General features: G+C 33.2%; 3 protein-coding genes and 2 long non-coding RNA genes across 6 annotated transcripts; 2 read left to right on the top strand and 3 right to left on the bottom strand.

The window, feature by feature from the left end:
• Positions 1 to 1,392: 1,392 nt before the first annotated feature.
• LOC117134071 lies at positions 1,393 to 6,319 on the bottom strand. Its single transcript, XR_004458189.1, has 2 exons — positions 6,090 to 6,319; positions 1,393 to 4,126 (listed from the first exon to the last, which is right to left on the bottom strand). It is a non-coding gene; the product is annotated as an uncharacterized LOC117134071 (long non-coding RNA).
• Positions 6,320 to 7,980: 1,661 nt separating this feature from the next.
• Positions 7,981 to 10,394, top strand: LOC103867138 (transcription factor DIVARICATA). 2 transcript variants are annotated; one of them, XM_009145178.3, is made up of 3 exons: positions 7,987 to 8,094; positions 8,319 to 8,905; positions 9,653 to 10,394. In XM_009145178.3, the coding sequence occupies exons 2-3, from the start codon at positions 8,466 to 8,468 to the stop codon at positions 10,098 to 10,100; spliced, it is 888 nt and encodes a 295-aa protein (XP_009143426.1). In that variant the 5' UTR covers positions 7,987 to 8,094; positions 8,319 to 8,465; the 3' UTR covers positions 10,101 to 10,394. The 2 variants fall into 2 exon arrangements, with proteins under 2 accessions (XP_009143425.1, XP_009143426.1); XM_009145177.3 differs by having other exon boundaries at positions 7,981 to 8,905.
• Positions 10,246 to 14,636, bottom strand: LOC103867769 (protein NRT1/ PTR FAMILY 5.5). Its single transcript, XM_033291649.1, has 3 exons — positions 14,177 to 14,636; positions 13,446 to 13,939; positions 10,246 to 13,372 (listed from the first exon to the last, which is right to left on the bottom strand). Exons 1-3 carry the CDS (start codon positions 14,573 to 14,575, stop codon positions 12,562 to 12,564), a joined length of 1,704 nt encoding a protein of 567 aa, XP_033147540.1. The 5' UTR covers positions 14,576 to 14,636; the 3' UTR covers positions 10,246 to 12,561.
• A 2,754-nt stretch (positions 14,637 to 17,390) lies between these two features.
• LOC117134072 lies at positions 17,391 to 18,858 on the top strand. Its single transcript, XR_004458190.1, has 2 exons — positions 17,391 to 17,588; positions 17,718 to 18,858. It is a non-coding gene; the product is annotated as an uncharacterized LOC117134072 (long non-coding RNA).
• LOC103867137 (glycerol-3-phosphate 2-O-acyltransferase 6) lies at positions 18,701 to 22,074 on the bottom strand. The gene is made up of 2 exons (XM_009145176.3): positions 21,241 to 22,074; positions 18,701 to 19,792 (listed from the first exon to the last, which is right to left on the bottom strand). The coding sequence occupies exons 1-2, from the start codon at positions 21,874 to 21,876 to the stop codon at positions 18,923 to 18,925; spliced, it is 1,506 nt and encodes a 501-aa protein (XP_009143424.1). The 5' UTR covers positions 21,877 to 22,074; the 3' UTR covers positions 18,701 to 18,922.
• Positions 22,075 to 22,319: the final 245 nt, after the last annotated feature.

Raw genomic sequence — 22,319 nt, 5'->3', positions numbered from 1 at the left:
TGAAGAAAATGTATTTTATTTTTAATCATAATCTTAAATTTAAACAAATGATAATATAATTCAATGGTTATTGTTTTGTTGGTAAAGACTAGGACATAGACGGACTTCTGTAGAATTTATCTTTTCATTTCACTGTTGGAAATTTCAAAAAACGGCATGTCGGTATGACTGATTTGTATTTCCTGAAATTATATAGTTTCTCTATGGTTTTCCAGAGATATATATACTACAGCAAAAAGTTCAAACGAAATATAAATTCCCATTGACAACAAAACTATCAGCGCCCTGTCATTTTCTTGGCACCTCCAAAATTCATAAATTTATAACGTAAAGTATGGGTTCCAACTTATAATAAAAGTCTATGAAATATTTTTATATATAACTAGAAGTAATAAATTTATTAAAGATATCAAATGATTTGTGCAAAGCCACTAATGTACAAAAGCGTGTGGAGCGCATTATGAGTGGAAGCCTTACTGGCACGCTCGCACTCTTCTGTTGTCGCTCCGGTGGGTCAAACTATGCGCCAGTGCTCCCTATTTACTCCCAACTTCGTGTCGTTCTTTTTGTTGCCCATCATTTAATTATTTCTAATACTTTATACAATTACGAAACGTACCTCAATTGTTTTGCTGTCACAAATACAACCAACTTTAAAAAATAATAATTTCATGACCATATCCGAATTCTATATTACGTAATGTTAAAAGATGATTTTAATAATATATTGTTATTATGTAGTAAATAAATACGTATTTGTCTACCAACATTTTCAAATTAATAGAATATTTTCAGATTACATATATATATGGTCTTATATTAATCTTTTATTTTATTATTAATTAGCTTATATATGTTTATTGTCCATTTTTTATGTATAGTGAAATCATGAGAGACTGAATAAGTTAATGTTGCTAATTACAGAAAACAAAAACTTAAGCTTCCAGAGTTTAACATGAAAAGTGTAAAAATATTTTTTGTGTTTCATCACATTTCATTCTTTTTTTTTTTGACGACTCATCACATTTCATTTATTAAAAATAAAATTATAACTAAAGTACAACTATTGTTGATTAAATTATCATCATTTTCTGGAATATATAAAATCCGTAAAACCAAAGAATATATTAATCAAATAAAAAGTGTAGGGACAATTTTTTATTTTCTTGCGTAAGATTTATAGGGTTTTCATTTTATATGATCTACAGTTGTACTAAGAGCATCTTCAATGTAAAACTCCATTTTTTCCTCCAAAATAGAATAAAAGTAAAAATAGAGTAAAATTACTTCAACCCTACTCTATTTTCCACTTCATAATAGAGTGATGAACAAACAAAAAATAGAGTTGGGTTGGAGCATTTCTTATTTCATATTCATTTTTATTCTATTTTATAAAAAAAAATAAAGTAGGAATGGAAATGTCCTAATCAATACAGTCAAATATCATCGCAATGGTGACAAGAGGATGAGCTAAACCATTAAGAAATATATTATAACTGGAATCATACCACCAAAATACAGGAAAGAAACCTAGCTAGAAAGCTCGGAGATCTGTATTAAAGATAGAACTAAAAGTATAGTTATAGTGTACATTTACTTGCCTGCATCGCTAAATATATCAAAGCAAAATAAATTATTCGGGAGAAAAGTGTCCTCATTCGGAAATAAGAGATGCTTTCCCTTTGAGGAAACTCTACGATAATAATATTCATAACAAAACCAGTCATTGTCTAGCACCACTCCTATTTAAAAACCAACGTATAATAACTTTACTGAATATTTTATTGCCCTGTTAATATTTAAAAAATATATAATCGTGTGTTGGGTGTGAGTGGTGGACAAACAACTCTGACATTTTACTTAAACAACTCTGATATAAAGAGTTGTAGATGTGGAGAACATCAAATTATTATCTAATTTAATGATGTTTTTTTATCGAAAACCTCTGGCGCTTCTTATTAAAATTAAATATATTGTGAAGGAAAAGCTCATTGCTTGCTTATCGTCGGTCCATTCGCATGAATGGTAAAGTGAGAAAAAAAAACATGAATCTGAGTCCAATTTGCCATAATTCGAAAAGTTAAAGAAAAATAAAAACATGAATCTGAGTCCAGTTTGCCATAATTCGAAAAGTTAGAAGTCTAACTTGGGATTCCTTTTCCTTCCTTTTAACGTATGTTTATATGTACATAGAGTTATCTTAAATTCTTAATTACTTCATCCCTGCTGGCCTCTCTAGATGATATCGAATTTGCATGAAACTTCTAGACTAAAAACCATTGATGTGATCTTATTAGCATTAGAGGATATATATATTACATAACGGACGAAATTATTTTGAAGTCTACGTTGTATTGAACAATAATATTTATTTTATTTTAGTAAATAGGCATGTACGATCATATATACCAAAACATAAGTTTGTACTTTGTAGTCAAACATATTTTTCTCACAGAAAAAGTATACAAACTCCAACATAAAACGTATATCAAATTTTCGACTAATACGTTGAATCCTCAACTACTATATACCGCTAATTAACTACTAATTAATAAAAAACACCTTTTGATAATTATTGTGTCTGTTATGGCGTGGTCACTTAAGCTACCTAACCCATTTATATATAATATAATTCGCGACTGGTTATTTGTTATAAGAAATTAATTAGTGACACAGAAAAGCATGAGTTGTCCCATGAAACTATGAGTTACAATTGCAGGGTCAATGAAAATTTCAGTATATATATATATATATAATTTACGTTATGTATATCATTGCACTTCTAAGTGTCTCAATTAATGCATAAATATTATAAACTATAAATAAATATTTGTATTTGGATGAAGTAGTAAAAGGTAAACTAAAATAGGATAAAATGAGAAGAATACATTTTTGTCAGAAAATTCTTTATATTAATCATTCGAAATGAATAATTACAAACCTTAAAAATATCAATATAAATCTCACAACTCAATATCAAAAAAAAAATTAAACAAAAAAATATTAGAATATCCGACTGCTGAAAACTCTTCTTAAATTCTTTACAATCAAAACGTTAATATTTTATTTAATGAAAATTGAAAAATACATGTGCAATAAAAGCTCTTTTCTGTGTTATTTGTTCTTTTCAATTCATTAGTTCTAAAATATTTCTGGAGATGTTCGTATATATCTCTGTTTTATTCTTACTATAAGAAAGTGTCCTCCCCCCCCCCCACCCTCTCTCACAAGCCTTTATGCTATCAAATCTGAGTGTGTCTTATCAAAATTTTATTGTGTGACTTGTGTCCTCAGTCCTCAATGCTAGGGCTACTCGAGTGAGACGAAGGTTTTGACATAACGTTTTTTTTTCATATAAATCCTTTAATTATGCCATCTTAAGAAACAAAAACAAACAAAAAACACAAACCACAGTAAAATCATATGTAATCTCAAATTCTGATAAAACTCGTATTCAAACTGCGACAAAGTTTTTTTGTAAATTTGAACAAATTAATAAATTGTTAAAACCTAATTTGATTTCTTAAGTCAATCTTCTAATAAATTGGGATTATTTTTATCTCATAGACCGTAATTGATAAACCTTCATTTAGAATTTTTTAGATGTTAGAATATCATCATGACTATCCAACGTTAATAAATTAAGGTTCGATCTCTCGCTAAACTCCATTATGACGAGTTTGTTACCTTTAGGCACGCAGTTATAACACTAAAGTGGGTGTTATTCAATCAGTGATTACAAATGTTATTAATGTTTTGCAATCCATCAAATTTTAAAATTTTAAAATAGTTTAAGTTGTCTAAAATCTCTATAGTATGCCTTGGATTTTGAGTTCACTCATTATTCATGAGACTCTACCAGAGATAATTTAAAATCGATTGAAAATATAAAGAATTTAAAAATCTTTAAAAGTTGAATGATATTAAATTTTAAAAGATGAATTCAAATCATTTATTGAATATCACTAGATTTTAAAATAGAATTTAAAAGCATCATTCGAATAACAGTAGATTGTGTTTAGATTTAAACTATACTAAAATACATGATTGAATAACACCCCCTAAACATTTATTATTCGATTTGATTACTTCCTTGGTGTTAGAAAAAAATTGGTTGTGGTTAAACCTAGGGGTTTTCAATCCGGATATCGGTTCGGTTTCGGTTCGGTTTTTTTCGGTTTTCGGTATTTCGGTTAGTAAAATATAACTACCATTCTAAATCCATATTTACTTCGGTTCGGTTCGGTTTATATACTGTCGGTTTTCGGTTTATTCGGTTTTATACCAAAAACATAATTATTTTTTTGAGATCATATTATATAAATTTTAGAGTCATATTGTCAACACCGTCATTTATTAAAAATATATTACATGTTCAAATAAATGAACAAAAAAGTAAAAATACTTCTATCATCAAATAAAATAATCAAATCTATAACTAAAATCAAAGCTTGAAATTTTGAAAATAAAAATATGAAACAAAACAGAAACATGAAAGAAAAGTTTTTCCACTCTTCCATATTTAGTGTTCATTAAAGTCATGCTTTTTCAATTGAAAATTTTCCATTAATTATTGTACATCAAATTTATAATCTTCATATTAATTTAGTGAAGACTGAAATAAATCAAAAAGATCAAAAAAGACTTAGAAAATAAGATGTCTGAATTGTGATGTATTGTTATTTAGTTATAGTTCAAGTGTTTTACAAATTAAGGTTTTTTATTACTATAAAATTATGATAACAGTTATTAACATAAATTTAACTTATGTAACAAATAGATTTTCATGTATTGTTATAAAATAGATACATATTTACATGTTTCTACTTTTAATCGGTTTTGTTCGGTTTATTCGGTTTAATCGGTTATATACCAAACCATATCCAAATCCTACGGTTTTTATAAAATTATATCCATTCGGTTTATACAGTATACTAGTATACCTCCCGTGCTCCGCACGGATCAATTTACTATCTTAAAAATTACTTGATTATGTTAAAATTTTAACTCACAATAAATAAAATATTTTATTACCAGTATCTGCATTTAAACAAAACAATTGAAAGAGGTAAACTGAGAGTATTATAAACATGTATCCAATGTTTTTCACAAAATAACTAAAATACTTAAATATAAAAACTTGATAAATTTCTAAATTAATTATAAAAATGATTTAAAATTAAATTATTTCTGAGAACACGACTTTGAGTCACTTTGACAACTTAAATGGTCAATAAATAGTTTACAGCATTAAAAATTTTAGGCTATATATATTTTGATTAAAGGATAAAAAGTAAACAAATTATTTTTTTACCTGGAATTCTAAATGGTCAAACGTTTTGCATTTTACCCATTTAACCCATTCGTCTTCAACCTTCCCGACTTTACCTAGAAACAGTTCTGATCCAAAAAAGAAATATTTGATTTCTCGTTCTTCTTCAAATAACTTTGAATTCTCAAACATGTCTGCAGCATACTATAATAATTTCAAAACCAAACAATACAAAATATTTATGCTATTCTTTTACTTTGATTTTGCAGAATGAGTTTCATATGAATTCGTTGCATACCACCAAGGATACCTGCAAATTCTAGAAATCATGCAACAAAATCCTTAACGTTCACTAACCTCTCCAAAATCATTGATGCGCTTTCAAACTGGACTACCACAATGCAATTGATGCTCCGAAAGAAGTTCCAAGACGACTGTTGTGCTTTCAAAGTTTGTTTGAAAAAATGAAAACTGAAAATTTAGAATAGATAAAAGGATCAGTTGTGCTTTCAAGGTTCGTTAAATTTATGATATAAACAGGTTATACTTATATTAAAGAGAGGGAGATCGTGGATTCAAAACAAAATGAAAAAGATAGAGATCGTAGGTGTATTCAAACAACGGTTTAGAGACAGATGTTAGTGATGCTTTTTTAATTTTGTTTTTCTAATTAATTTTAAAGCACAAGCCATGTGTCAGAATTTAATTGGTCATGTGACTTGTGCTTTAGTATATAAGGGATACCAAAACCAAACCATATTGTCTATTTCGGTTCGGTTCGGTTCGGTTTTACCATATTGAACAGCCCTAGTTAAACCTATAACTTAAGCACTCATCATCGTATAATAAAATATCTTCGCTGATAGTTCTCCAAGATATAGTCTGGCATATAGTAGACCATAAGAAATTATTACCATTTCTTATGTAATTAGTTATTTAACCAAAAGATTTCATAGTAAAACTCATGGTAATGTCTAAACTATATAACCATCATATAAATTTTAAAATGGCTAATATAAAAGCATCAAGAAATAGATTTTCTATATTGACTAATAAACAATGACCACTACGTTTTCATTATTACTTTATTAGCAGGATTATATTAGTAATTCGCTTTTTTATGCCAATTGGTGTAAGTTTTTGAAAGCTTTATATAGTTTGTTTAAGTATTTTGGATCGAGACTAAACTTGTGTGTCTATCTTTGTATACAAGCATAGTTTGTAGTAGAATAATGCTGTTTTCCTGTTCCCTAGCATCCTAATTTCAAAATATACATTAAACCACATTCTTCAATTTTCTATGTTATCATAACTGTGGTCCAGAAATATATTGTTACGAAATTATGAAACAGAAAAATAAAATAAGGCACCTCAATATATATACAATCAAACAACTCACATGTGCCCAAAAGGTTCAATGTCAACACTATGGAAAACTACTTAAATACTTACTTTTTAACCGACCTGAAATCTTGCTAGCCAATGAAGGTTGCTCCTCGTTTGTGTGTCTCGTCTGAGTCTGTGATTGGTTCTTCTATTTGGCCTATAATTAGGCAACATCTAAGCCGCAAAATATATCTCCCAATTATGCGAGTCATATTATTATTTTTATCCAAAAAAACAAATGCTTAACCAATAGGATTAGAAATGTATCAATCAACGGTCCTGAAAGCATACTAATAAATAAATAAAAAGCTTCTTGAGAACAAATGAGATCTGTACACGTGTGAGCCACATATTGGAAGAAGACAAATGTCTTTTTTTTTGTCAAAGGAAGACACATGTCTTTTACCTATATTTATGTGAAGGCCTATTACAAACTATACAAAAGTACTCTGAAAATAGATATTAAGAAGAATGTTGGATATCATATCTCATTTTGAAATCCTTTTATAACATATTTGGAAGATATCAAACAAGGAGAAATTCAATTACTCATAACACTTACATGTATCCCCAACGCAAAATACAAAAACAGACAGTACGGCATGTAAAGTTCGACAACAATTGTTTTCGTCGTTCACACATATACAAAATTACATGTTTACTTCGCAAAGTTTTAGTTGAATCTGTAATTTTGACGACAAAAAAACTCATTTTGAAGTGATACCTTTTTAATTTCAATTGAATTGTACTATTTTTTTTTTCTTTTTGCTAATTGAATTATACTAATAGCTAATACAATGTTGATGTGGAATACTTACCAAAGAAGATTACATAAAATGTTTCTATTTCATGATTTATACATCAACGGTAACATCGTTTTATATACGACTTGTGCATCATAAAATTCATATCTATTTGTGTTAAATATTCCAAAAAAAAAAAGAATTTCATCAAACTTTCATTTGTTACAGTTTACACGCATGTTTGAGAAATACATTTATCCTAGAGCATTGCCATTAGCTATAGTTTTAGTTTAAGTAACTTCAAACTATTCTAACTAAGTTATTTTATCATAATAATGAAAATTGCTAAAATATTTTTCCTGTAAATTGAATTATTTTTTATCCCAATAACGTTTAGTACTCCATTAGGTAGTCAAGCAATTAAAAAAAGTTGCAAAAACTAGTAGATCTTGATATAAATATAATAATTAAAAAGGCTCAGAAAACTTTGTATGGGAAATAGCCATAGACAATCACAGCTCAACAGCTTTTTAACTCACCTCTCACTCTCAGATCATTCCTGTTTCGTACATCTCTCTTCTCTCTCTCTCTCTTCCCTTCTCAACTTGCGAGTTTGGGAGAAAGAACAACAGTTTTGTTCACTTTCTAAGCTTTAATGTTCTCAACCCACCTGAGTTTCTCCATTGCCCTCATGTGAGATCCTCTGTTTTTCTTCATTTATTTTTCTTCTCTGGATTCGGATCTACCAATAAGAAACTGATTTTGGTAAAAGGTGTTTATCGTTCAGACAACAACACTCATAAACAGAATCTTTTTCTTCTTCTTGTCCTTAGAGTCTGGAAAAAGCATCTATTCTTGTTCTCCTTTAGATTCTCTTATCTTATTAGATGCTTATCACATCTCTCTTTCTCTTTCAGATTCCTTTTGAAAAAAATGCCATCTTCATAGATCAAAGTCCCCAACTCTCTCTCTCTCTCCTTCTCTCTGAGTTCCACCATTGATACACAATCAAAATCTCTGTTCTTTGTTCTTTAAATTTCAATCAAGAGCCGTTGAAAAAGAAGATGAGCAGAGGACTCGAAGTTATGTCACCAGCAACATACTTAGAGACATCAAACTGGTTGTTCCAAGAGAACACAGCAACCAAGTGGACAGCTGAAGAAAACAAGAAGTTCGAAAACGCTTTAGCCTTTTACGACAAAGACACTCCCGACAGATGGTTCAAAGTCGCCGCTATGCTCCCCGGCAAAACAGTCGGAGATGTGATCAAACAGTACAGAGAGCTAGAGGAAGATGTCAGCGACATCGAAGCTGGTCTTATCCCGATCCCTGGTTACGCCTCTGATTCATTCACGCTAGATTGGGGAGGCTACGACGCTGGAAGCAATGGATTTAACATGAACGGGTATTACTTCGCCGCCGCCGGAGGAAAGAGAGGATCCGCCGCGAGAGCAGCGGAGCATGAAAGGAAGAAAGGTGTTCCATGGACAGAAGAAGAACACAGGTACACAATACGTCAATGCTTTTCTCTCTAGATTTGGACTATGCACATACGTCCGTTTTTTTTCTTGGAAACGTGTTTATGTATATACGTATAAAGATACGCATTATAACATATAATTATTTATATTCTATAGTTAATCAAGACAATACAGTCATCCACCAACACACAAAATGCGTCTTTACGTATTGGTTTAGAGACAGAGAGACAGGCATACACGTCCATTACATAGTAGATGCATGTTTAGATTCCATTAGTTTTACTTTTACAAAGTAGTTATTTAAGTGTTACTTTTGTTTTTATAAACTCTAGAACGACTTTTAGGACATGACTTTGAATTTAAATAGATTACAAAATAACATCTTTTTACATCTATAGTATGACTTTTCAAACCAATTTTTAATGAATTTAAACGACATTTATATTACAAATTTAATTTTTGAACATTTTTTCATGTTTTGAGATTATGAATCCATGGGTAAAAACTATATACAGAGCAGATGAAATCTTGCTTCTTTCTTGTATGCATTTAATATGTGAAATGATTTAGTTGGATCTTGGTGCGGTTAAAATTGTATTATACACTCACACACATTGCATCATACATATTAATGGCGCATTAACCATTGATATCTATGCTTGGAGTGGTATTATGTTAGAGATCATATGATACTGTAATGTGTTATGCAGTATTAAAAAAAAAAGAATGGTATCATGTGTTAACATCGGTGCGATGTAATGAATACGCAGACAATTTCTGATGGGTCTGAAGAAGTATGGAAAAGGCGATTGGAGAAACATAGCTCGAAACTTCGTGACCACACGGACGCCGACACAAGTCGCCAGTCACGCTCAGAAGTATTTTATAAGGCAAGTCAACGGCGGCAAAGACAAACGCCGATCAAGCATACATGATATCACCACCGTCAACATCCCAGACACTCTTAATGCGGCAGCCGCCGATACCGCAAATGCACCATGCTCACCACCGTCACTAGGAGGAAGCCAGCAGGATGCGTCGGATCAGTGGGAAGGTCAAACGATATACGATGAAACAGCAGCTGCGTTTTACAATCAAAACGCGTTTCAAGAAACGCTCCTTGGAATGTCGTCGACGCCATACATGGCAAAACTGCAGGAGCAAAGTTTTCTTAACGCATCGCAGTTTGAATCGTACAATGCGTATCTCCAAATGTAGCACAAGGTGAAGATCTCGGAGAGGTTAAGAGTTAATAATAATCTTAATAATTTTTTACTCTTTTTGTTTTTGTTGATTCGCGTGCATATACTAAAAAGATAGCTCCTCTTATTTTTCTTTTCGAGATATTTGTTGTTTATTTGTGTGGTTGATTCAACGAACATTTCATCAAATTAACTAGGTTTTGGTTATTTTTATTGCTGAGTGATCAGCTTTGCCTTCCGTGTAATCGTGTCTGTGTGATTTGGAACTCTTGTGAGATCAAATTGCTTATTACAATTTTCTTTGTTGTGTCATGTAAACTTTACAATCTTTGTCCCTTATTGATGATTTTTTTTTCATTAATAAATAATTATAGTTGTTGTGTTTTATTAGATATTTTGCAATTAACAAACTGTGCTAGATTAAAGTTAGCGGCTAATTAAAGTCTCCTTGTGAAGGTAATATTGGTATAGGGTCAAATGTTCTACGTCATTTTCGACGGGATTCTAAATAATATATATAAAACAAATGAGTCACTCTTCTTATCATCAATTAGTTTTATGTTAAAAGTCTATTTAATTTAATATGATATCAGAGTTCGATCGAACAAATTCAATCCGATACATTATTGATCCAGTCCAAAATAGACGCACTGATACTCAAAGAACCATCATTTCGAGGGACGTATTAAAGACAAATGTTTCACATCGGAAGTTGAAAAGATCCTAAATATAGATAAATCAATTTTTTTATCACCAATTAATTTTATATTGAAATCACATGTAACTTAACAACAGATACTAAAATTAGATAGAATGCATACATATAAGCCTAAAGAGAATAAATCAACCAATGTTAAGCTCGTAACACAATATATTTCTGCAGGACAAAATTTATCATCATGTAATCTAATTATTATTTTTGGAAAGCATGTATTTTTCAACGAGATAAAACACAGTTTCAAATGGGTGCGATAGTTTGGAACCAATTATATTTAGGAATATGAAGCTAAAAAGTATATATGTAAAGTGGGTTTTACATTATTTAATCTAAGAAATTTTACTTGTTGTGTTGACAAATCTCTACTCGAAACATGGCTTTGTGTTGGTTTTTAATTAATCTGTTTACCCAATTATTTTATTCAAAATGACTTTCTAAGTTCGAAGTTGACAAGAGAATGAGAATCTATAGCTAGCCTAAAGAAAAAGCAATAATGATTAATATGCTTTTGTTCCACACAAGTTGCCAATTTTATAGTTTTATCATGGGACTTAATGTGAATTATGAATTATCATAAGACTTTTTAACGTATAGTAGGCAGTAGAGTGGATTAGTACATGCCTTCTATATTTTATTTTAAATTCATTTTGGAATTCTAGTACATATATTTCAATATGATATTTACTTTTTTTGCTATACATAGTTTTTGAACTGATTATATCCGTTTATTTTTTTTGTGATCAGGTATCTGTCAACACTCAACACTATAAACTTCCAACTAATAATTAATTAGGAATGCGTATATTTCTTTACATTACTCTCTATCCCATCGTGGAAATCCTAGTAATAAATTATTGTGCATATTCAACGACCAATATATCGCTATTAGAAACCTAATGTGTAACAAACAGAAAGATTGATGCAGTTTAATTACTTTTTAAACATCAGGAAATTTTCAAATTATTGGTGAATTTGTTCTTTAATTGATGTTTGGTGGGTTCCATTTTGATGCGTTCGGGAGCAATAAGTATTCATATATGATTGAAAATTTGACTATGAAGCAAGACAGTTGATTCCTAATTATATTTGTAATCTCACTTCCATAATGTTAGATTTGATTTGATTTTCCACATGTAAAGCAATAACCTACTTTATTTTGTTTCTTAAAAGTCATTGAGGGTTTATTAGATTAATTCTGAAGTTAGTCTTGTCACACTCGTAGATAAACCAACAATGTTAGCACGTTTATCTATGTGCCCAAGAGGTTTAGTTATGCCTATTCAGTATTGTTTGTATTCTTACTAGAGACAAGAGACTGGTTGAGAACATGGTATGAAGATATGACTGGTGTGGCATAGAATATGGTCTTGAGAACTTCTGATTCTTTTGGATATTTCATAGTGATGACACCTCAAATCAAGAAGACATAAGGCATGTGATCACTCAGTGGCGGACGGAGGTGATGAGGTACGGGGGCATGCGCCCCCATCTAATTTTGAATTTTCTTCAGTAATTGCTTATAGTTTAACAAATGCACCCTAACCCTATAACTATAATATAATGAAACAAAATGATATGCCCTCATCTAAATATGATCCTGCATCCGATCACTTGTCAACTATTAACACATCATGCCGTTTACTTTACACAAGAATGAACAACATAGCTTGCCGTTTGTTTTTACAAAGCCACAACATAGTCACCTCATCTAAGGCCTATCAGGACATACAAATGAAAATCAGAATCACACAAAAATCTATCACCTATCGATCATTTCTTGTGCTCCCCCATCCTTCTTGTAGCACTTTGTGTACCTATTAGTTACAGAGAAATACAACAAGAGGTTGAACATGCTCAAAGCTGATAGCACCCAATAATAATTATCCAACCGGCTCTTGTCTATTGTGTCTTGAAACCATTTGCCTCCACTTACTCTACCCACCACACTAACAAGAGAAATATTGCTCATGATCCCAACCCCACACACACCCACGTTAAACAAAACCATGTATTGACTCAACTCTTCAGGGACTGTTTCTTCTAGGTAAAGCGCAAAGCTATTTTCATAGATCCCTGTAATTGAACCGAGAAGAACGTACTGTGGAAGCAGCCAGAAAACACTCATGGAGACGGTCTCTTGAGTTCTAACCACTTTGAGCCTCTTGGACTCAACATGTGCCGCAATGGCGCAGCAGAATACCGATAGGATGATGGAGACTGGTATACCATATGGCGTTTTGGTTTGTTTTGGTGCTTGGGCGTTACGTTTTGCTGCCATGACGCATAGTTCTCGAGATCCTAGCCTTGCAGCCTCGCTAAAGAGTAAGAGGAGTGGGAGAGGGAGGTTCCATGATCCGAACTTGGAGTCCAAATGGTTTGCTTGTTCGAGGAAGAAAGTGTTACCAAGAGAGAAAACGATCCCGGAGATAAGAGATGTCGTGAACAAAGGAAACGTGCGTATCACGCTTTTGGTTTGCTCCACTTCTGTAACCCTACAAAGTCTCCATCTGTTTCCCCTCTGCTGTTCCAAGGGCTCGGTTTGGAGTATCATCGCAGCTCTGTCCAAGCACCTGAGTTTGACAAACCAAGAATCAAGAACTATACACATAAACAACACAAGAGCTAAGTATTTAAATATTAAACCTCAAGCTACTTGTGTGGGACTTCATATCAAGATCACACTCGGTATCTTCATAAAGCTGGTTTGAGTTGTTTTGATATCCACTAGACATTTTGGAAGCAGAAGCCGCAAAGACCCGGAACACTGTTGTCAAAGGACTCCCACTAGGTCCTTCCCGTTTGTATGAACAAGCACCAGAGAGAAAGATCAGCATTGCTAAGACCTCGCAGCCAGCAGGGACCGCGAATCTTACAAACCACGGACTTATCTGAGGAAGTGCAGTAGAAGCAAGTAAAGGGAATACAAAGTTCCCAACGTTTCCAATGACAAAGCTGGTGAGCATGGCTGGATTCCCATTGTTCCCACTGTCTTCTAGTTGGTCCTCTGTGAAAACTCCCAACGAGATTGACCGTCCAAATATACCAACGGATATGACCGTTAGGGCAACGTAGAATAGCCCCTTTTGTGCTCCACCAGAGAGTATTGGTGATGCTGATATTGCCAAGAACCCGAAACCCTAAACACCAAAGAGCATAAGAGCAAAACTATTAAACAAAGCTATTGGTTTTAAAGAGGAGGTATGATTGGATCTGAAATTTATGGGGTCATAAACATTTTTAGGTTAATTTTAATAAAATTTTATTTTTGACAATTTGGAGGTCATGCAACAATGTATAATAGATATTTAAAATTTGGGGATAAAAACATCCGGATTTACCCTGATCTGGTCTTAAAAGAAGGTTTAAATTCTTACAAAACTGAATGCTAAGGTAGAGAGGCAGAGCATCCAAAAGTGACCAATAAATGCATCAACTAAGAACTGCATGCCAAGATGAGCAACAGCTGATACACCAGCAAACACATTGACTATTGCAGCTGCATCCGTGAACTTGAGCTTCATCTCCTTTGTCAAGTATATCATTAGCATCCAGAGGGTAAACCACGCAACAGTAAAAGCCCATGATAGAACTGAATGGTGGAAAAACAAAATCAATAAACCAACATATACAAGGATTTTGTTAAAAGGCATCGAGTATCGAAACCAACATGATGAACATAGTTTGACTATAAATGATAAATGATTAATATAGAATCTTGTGTGAATGTTTGAATGTGTTACTCCATTGTCAAACAAGATCACAAAAAAGAACATATCAACTTACCAATAACTCGTAGAAAAGACGCCATTAGTACTACATCAGCTAACTTCTCATGGAAACAAGATCAATGACTAACAACAGAAGGCTAATGGAGGCAAAGACGTGCTGATCTGTTTTATAATTTTAAGAGACGGGCTTAAACATTGTTTATTATCATCTGATTAAACTAGTGGGAGTCATAACAATCCACAAGGCTGGTTTTATTGATTATGTTATTTATTATTCAAAAATATGAAGATACATTATTGTAGTAGAATAAGGCTTTTATCTGCCAGTTCATATAAAGCTATAACCAAAACATACTTGATGGCCAAACAAAAAAAAATCAATAATTATAAAAAGGAAAAATAAAACAAAGTTTACAACTCTTTCTTGAGAAAGAATAGGACATCTTTCTCGTCTCTCACCAATGGAACCCTAAATATCTGGATATCATTGGATCACTCGAACTCAAACGTGTACCTCAAGCATGATCTCCTCTGCATGCACGAGAAGCATAAAAACCAAGGAAGTATAGTAAGAGCCTTGACGCAGAAAAATCTCTGTTGACTCTTCTCTCGTGGTCTACTGGTCTACGACGACAAGATCAACATCCATTGAAGGACAGAGAAGGAGCACAGAAGCGCCGGTAAAAAGAACGACGCTGAATCGCTCTGATTCAAGTTGACTCCCTCGTGTATGATTTAGTCTTGTCGATCAAATAGTTTTTCTTAATGGGCCTTAGCCCAGATTAGACCCAATGTTGAAAGCCTAGGTTACCACAATTTTCAGCGTGATCTCATGTTGAAATATGGTTCAGTGCAAGATGATTAGTTTCGTATGCATCTCAAGTGTCTTTTTTTTTTCTTTTGAAAGAATTTTAAATTTATTCACTTCAAAAACTTTTGTACAAACTAATGCTATTTTTTATTTACAAAAGGAACAAATTTTTTGAATTTTAGAATGGAATTTGAAAGAAACCGAAGTTCATCTCCTCCCAAACTAGATTGTCATGGCCTTCTCGTGCTTACTCCCCACTGTTCTTTTCAAAGATGAAATTCTGTTTCGAACCAACTTATCCAGATAGAGGATCATCAGATTAGAGGGCTTTGGAGGCTCCCCAACTCGACGAGCATTCCTCTCAAACCATATAACATAGGCCACTGCTTATCTGAACAAAAAGCTCAAGGATCTCTCATGCTGCCCCGACACCAGCTTTTGAATCAGAGGAGCAGGGCCGTGCTTGATAGGAAACAGATCAAGCATTTGCTTTGGGGGCGGTTAGACTAAATATTATTTTGGGGCCAATTATTTGAAAATCGTCATTGGTTCAGTAGTTGAGTGTGCTGATAAAGATGGCCAGGTAATGAATTCGAATCAGCTTAGTACCATTTTTTGTATTATTTTTGTCTTTATCACTTATTTTAGGTTAAAATTTTTATATTAAAACAAACTAAAGGGCCAAAATTTTTTTTATGCTTCTAACCTAGAAAAAGACAGGCACGGCCCTGCAGAAGAGTCCATTGATTCTGATAGCCAGGACTGTCCAAGTCTTTTATGATTCTTGGAAACATTCAAAGAACAAGTTTTTTTAGTTTCTACAGCCGAGTTACATAGCCAACAAGTAGAAACAGATTGAGAGTTCCACCTGAGGATCCGGTCTCCGGTTGATAATCTGTTATGCATTGCAAACCATGTAATGAACGAGTACTTAGGAGTAGCTTCAGGAAACCAAATTCCTTTATGCCATGGACTCTTTGGTGACTGAGATCGAGATGAAAAAAAGCATCTCAAGTCTCAACTATTATTAAAAGAGTTTAAGAGATAAATCATCCACATATAGGGTTGAACATTTTAATTTAACGGCATGTGAAATCACTACTACTGATCTTACTTCTTTTTCGTGATTAAAAAATTATAGATCTCTCAACCCATACTTTTTCTATAATAAAATCTTAATCATGTAATATCGTTTCAAAAACAGATTCCTCCTATTGCGACTTTCAAGATATATACTAAATTACTAATTAATCTAGTTAACAATTGGAAAATCAATTCGGCGTCCTTGATTACAAATTTGATTTCTTATTATCTACTACATCCGCGAATCAGAAATTGTTCCATAAAATCAAAAGATAATAAATCAAAGTCAAGATCGAAAACTTGTTGAAACCAGTTGGGTTGAAAACTTCCAAATAAATTTAAATTTGGGGAGTTAATATTCGCAGAAAGGAGAGGTTGTTATCGACGCCCAACGGTTGTTCAAATATTTAAGTGGGTGCCTAAGTAGATACCCTCGTGATGAAAATTAATGGTAGAGTCATAATGATATGACAATAGTAGACCCAACAATGGTCATAGTTTTTTATTATCTATTCATTATTCCATTTATAGATATAGCGACTTGAGAGTAGAATATGCTGCTAGTATATTGGATATGAAACCCGTGATTAACTAGATGTACTTGCACATACATACAACTTGATATAAGCAAATATCGAACTAGCTAGTGATCTGCACCTAACTAGATTGGTCATTTAAATTGATATGCATTTTCTTGGTAGACTAAATAGATTACTACTTGGTAGATATCAGTCAAGTAAATGATATGGGCTAGAGTACTGGCAACGTAAATTCATTGAACACAATCGACAGGTTTGTCAATTTAGACTGGGTTTTAAACTTAACATGAAACCGAAACTAAAGTTAGAGAATGGACATAACTGTAAAATTGGGGTATGTTGTTACTTTTCTTTATCCAAAAGTTAGCAATGATTAAAAAAATTGTTAAAGTGATCTTGATAAATCTAAACATCTAAACAGAACTTGAAAGAAGATTCACAAATACGTTTTGACGCTAAATTTGAAACCAAACTGGTGTAAAACATTAGTTCCGGTTTTGTGATCTGGCATAAGAGTTTCTATTAGAGTCAAAACATAAACCACATTTCTAAAGACGGGCTTGCTAAAACAATTATGATCATGATCTTGAATCCTTAGATTTCTACCCGGTCTGGGTTTTTCATAGTTTTTTTTTTTTTGGTAAAAAAAAGTGTTTTCAACTATTTGCCGAGAACCTAAGCATTGTAAATAGTCTCTCCCAATGCGAATTGGGCCCGGGTGGCGGAAGTTACAGCTGCAACCCCTTTACCACAGGAAAATCGTTTAAATTTTTTTTGGAAAATCATAGTACTACCGGGCCGACAGAGAGTCGAACCTACGACCTCTGTCAGTCGTCTGTGAGAAGGGAGACCACTGGGATACCAGCCCTTCTCGGTTTTTCATAGTTACCACAATTATATCTCACCAGCCAAAGATCTCATAGACAAAAGAGTTACAGTCATAACTGGTCCACCATAGAACACTACAACTGCCAAACTCCATCTCAATTTATATATATATATATAGCATGTTATTGATTTAACTTCAAAGTAAACTAAAAATCGAGCATCACATTCAAAGGTGTAAGAGGAACCTCACTGGGGTTTCTCAACATAAGTTTCTAAAAATACATATAGATGTATATACATATTTGTCCAAAAAAAATGTATGTACATATAAATTTTATAGATACTCATAATTAAATATTAATATTTATATATACATAAATATATATATATATATATATATATGTAACTTTAGAATCTCATGTTGCGAAACCCCCATTGAAGGTGTTTTAACAAAGACTTTTCATGGTGTTTTTCCATGTGGTGCAACAACTTTCTCATCTGTCAAAAGTCAATACAAATCTTCTTTTGTGAAACAGATGAATTATTTTGGTCGCTTTAATATGAGTAGTTAATTTGTGAATTCAATGCACTGATGCATATTCCTGCATATGATCATGATCGGGTACATTAGCTACTAATACTATATATAAAAATAAAAGTAGATTTAATTTTAACGTTAATTGTTATGACATGATATGACATCCAGAGGTACATTTGATCTTCAGTGGTTATGACGACAGTACATTGGATCTTTAGTGGTTATGACTTTTGCTATACTACATATACGAAATGTATGTCACATACTGTCATAGTTAGAAAACCTGTGTACACTATAATTCTTATAACAAAATAATGTTCACACTATTAACAAATATTATATACAAGTATACAACCAACTGACCAAGCAAATGGACCAAGCATTGTTTTTCTTTTAAATCCTTATTGTACTAAAGTAAAACTTGGAAATATTACAAAGAGAAACTTGCGAAGAAAATATCTTGGAAACATAGAAGACAAAAGAAACAAACTTTATCCTTTTCCCTTTAAGTAGTAATAGCTAACCACCAGCCAAAAGAAAAATATTCAAATCTTTGTATTATTTCTTCATCTTCTCTTTTATCCAATCAATAATTATATCTTCTCCTTCTTCATTGGAACCCTACCGTCAGTGCCAGCTAGCATTGCGTACTTATCCTTTCTTGTGAAATTTGTGCACTCAAACCCTAAGGTTCCTGCCAAAACCCTCTGTATGTAATTCGCCACCTCTATCGGCGACTTGCCTCCTTTACATGTCAGCTCAGCCGGCAGCTGCTTAAGGAAAGTGATCTCGAACGTGGGAATGGGATTCATAAACGCGAAGTAAGGATCAAGAAGCTTGTAGCCACGTGTGGTTGTACCATTAAACATGCTTTGTTTGGTGTTGATAGCCACAGGGACGATCCGGTCCGTGAGCTCGGCGAACATGGCGCTAAACCGAAGCAGGAAAGGCTCACGGCACGTGGTTCCCTCGGGACATATCACAAGATCGCCTTCCTCCAAGAGACGCTTGATGTTCGCTGCGTCTTTATCGCGCTGACGAGTCAACGCAACGGTTTTGATTGGAGAGATTAGCTCAGAGAATTTACTGATACTGTAGGTTACGCAGCTGATTTTCCGACCGAGCACCACAGCTGTCACCACAGGGTCGAGTACAGTCCGGTGGTTGCATACCAATAGGTGGCCTGGTTGGCCAGGCTTAGGCGGCGGAGGAGGGTGGCCGTTGACGACTAGTTTGATCCCTGTGAGCTTGTAGTTATAACGTGCAATGCGTTCGGGTAGTGGAATATTCGTGTAGACACGGATAAGAGAGACTAGAAAACCGATGGGAAGCCAAAGGAGAGTTAACAGAGAAACTAATGGCGTTGGACGTTGGACTAATCTGCCCTCGTGGAATATTATGGTGCTTAAGAGTTTGTTTCTTGGTAATGGTTCGCATTTTGTACGTGGCACCATGTAACCCTCCTGCAGTCAGTAATCACAAATTTTGTTATATTAATTGAAGCACAAAAGTAGTTGTGATTCGTACGTAATTGTCTAGTAATTAGTAGCATGCACTTTTCATTTTTTTCCCTATCATATATGAGATGGAGATGCGACACCGAAGTAGTCACGAGAGAGACATGCGTACTATCAAATTTATTAGTGGCTAGAAAACATATATCAAGATTACATGGTACGTAACTTATGTAATTTTAGTGTTAATTTATATAACTAATTAGGATAATTGATTAGCAGTTTACAAAATGAAAGGAGAGTCAAGAATAACAAAACAAAACATTATCAGGCTTTTACATGAAGACAATTAAAAACAAAACAAAAAACGATGGTTAGTATATGAAGAACCCAAGTTATTATTTTTATCACAGTTTCCAAATTCACTTGAAAGGTTTCAAACAAAAAAAATTGTTTTTTCTTAAATGGGCATTAGGTAGATAAGAAAGTTAATAAGTAATGACTACAGCCTTTTTATTTGCAACAAAGAAAAACCTTTTTATTTTCCAAAAACATTTAATTGGTGATGATACTTCTCTTTTTGAAATATCATTTAATTTAGCATGACAAAAAGATAATTTGCTAGGATGCAACTAGGATTTAGTATGTAGAAGTTATTGCTGTTCATATCTCCACTATAAAAGTAAAAATTTCATGAAAAACAAAAAAAAAAGTTTTAATCATATTTTTTTCTTACAGCTTACAAAATAGAAGATTGTATATTGAACCGGAATCCTGTAATCATTTTTTATTTATTTCTTACACCTTTAAAATTTTAATATAAAATTATAAATAAAAACTTAAGACATAGATTGATCCTAAGGGTATGATTAACCCCAGTCTCTTAGCCAGGATTCTCAATTCATGATTTGACACTTTTTTATACTTTTCGGCTAAGAGACGGTTCTTATATCTCTTATTTAAGAGACGATTCTTAATTTTTCTTAATTAAAATCTAAGAAAATGTAAGAACCGTCTCTTAGCCGAAGATAACAACATCAGTTAAAAGACTGGAGTTAATCATGGTCTAGATAGCTAATCATTCACATATTATTAGTCAGCGTAAAAGAACATGTTATCTAGAAAAATAACAAAAGAACATGTTATCTAGAAAAATAACATACATTTGTTGACAAATAACTTGTTTACGGTTATTTATCTAATTTTATTTTCACAAAGTGCTACTACACATTTAAAATATAGATGATATGATTGGCCAAAAATCATTAGGAAGAATAGTAAGCAATAAACATCACAGGACAACACAATAACTACTACACCAAAAAAGTTGCACGTACGTCCAACGACATATTATACTCATAATGTCGTGAATATAGTATTTAATGAGTTAGATAGTAATAAAAAGAAATGAAAATGACATATCATACAGAAAAAGAAGAGAGGATGGCGTGAATAACCTTGCAAATTGTCATGAAATCGTGGTCTGTCTTACTATCGCCAAGCCCCAAATCAGGTAAACTAGACGCAACGCCACCGAACTCTCTCAAAACGGCATCGCGTTTGTGTTGACCGACAAGAACACCGGGTCTTCTGACAAAACCGGTTGCCCGACCGGATTTGGAAACCTCGAGTTCTGTTCCAAGAACTTTATCGACACCTAGGAATGTCTTCGCGAACGGTTCGACCATGATCCGTGGACTCGCTGTTACTATGTAACGTTTCCCGAACGTGTTGAAGATACTCCACGAGTCTGGCCTCACATCCTCGGCGTAGAACCTTGGAAGTACGGAACGGACCACGAGCTCGACGTCTCGGATCTTGAGACCCGCGAAGGTGATAAAGATGAAAACGTTGATGGCTAGAGTCTCGGAAATTGAGAGGTACATGAGGTAAACAAACGGTACGGATGCGAGTAAGATCAAGGCTCGGAGTAAGCTCCCTGCTTCGAGGGCCACGAGAAAATAATAAGGAAATGCACTACGAGAGATTAGTAAGGTCCCGTCAAGATCAGCGGCAACGGTTTGGTTCGACCGGTCCTTAATCTCGTAACTTGATATTGGCTCGAAACGACGCCGCTTCTCGTGAGCCCCCATCAGGGAATAAGCTGGAGAGAGCAGAAAAAGAAGAGAACAGAGAGAGAGAGTAAAGGGTGATTTAGAAGTTGAGAATGGATTGTGAATACTTTTTAGGGGTGTTGTTTATATAAAGAGAGGCGAGAGAGAATGGGCATGATTTTGTTGTTGTGGTGGTTTGATGTTAGTATGCCAAAGAATTTTGGTTTTGATTTTTCAACGGTAAAAGAAAAAAAACTATCTACATTAGATAAAAAAAAATATTTGTGTAACTGATGTAAACTAAATAGGAGTGGGTACGAATGCCATCATAATTTTCAGTATTTATAATTTGATTCGTATTTTACGTATATTTAATTTTTTGATATGTTTTTATTCAAAAAATATGGATATATGGTTTTTCGGATATCCAAAGAAAAATTACAGGGTATTTACGGATATCTCATTCATTTTATTCAGTAAAA

Source organism: Brassica rapa, chromosome A05 (genome assembly GCF_000309985.2).
Source record: "Brassica rapa cultivar Chiifu-401-42 chromosome A05, CAAS_Brap_v3.01, whole genome shotgun sequence".
Lineage (NCBI taxonomy): Eukaryota > Viridiplantae > Streptophyta > Magnoliopsida > Brassicales > Brassicaceae > Brassica > Brassica rapa.
This window is presented reverse-complemented; position numbering and strand designations above follow the sequence as displayed.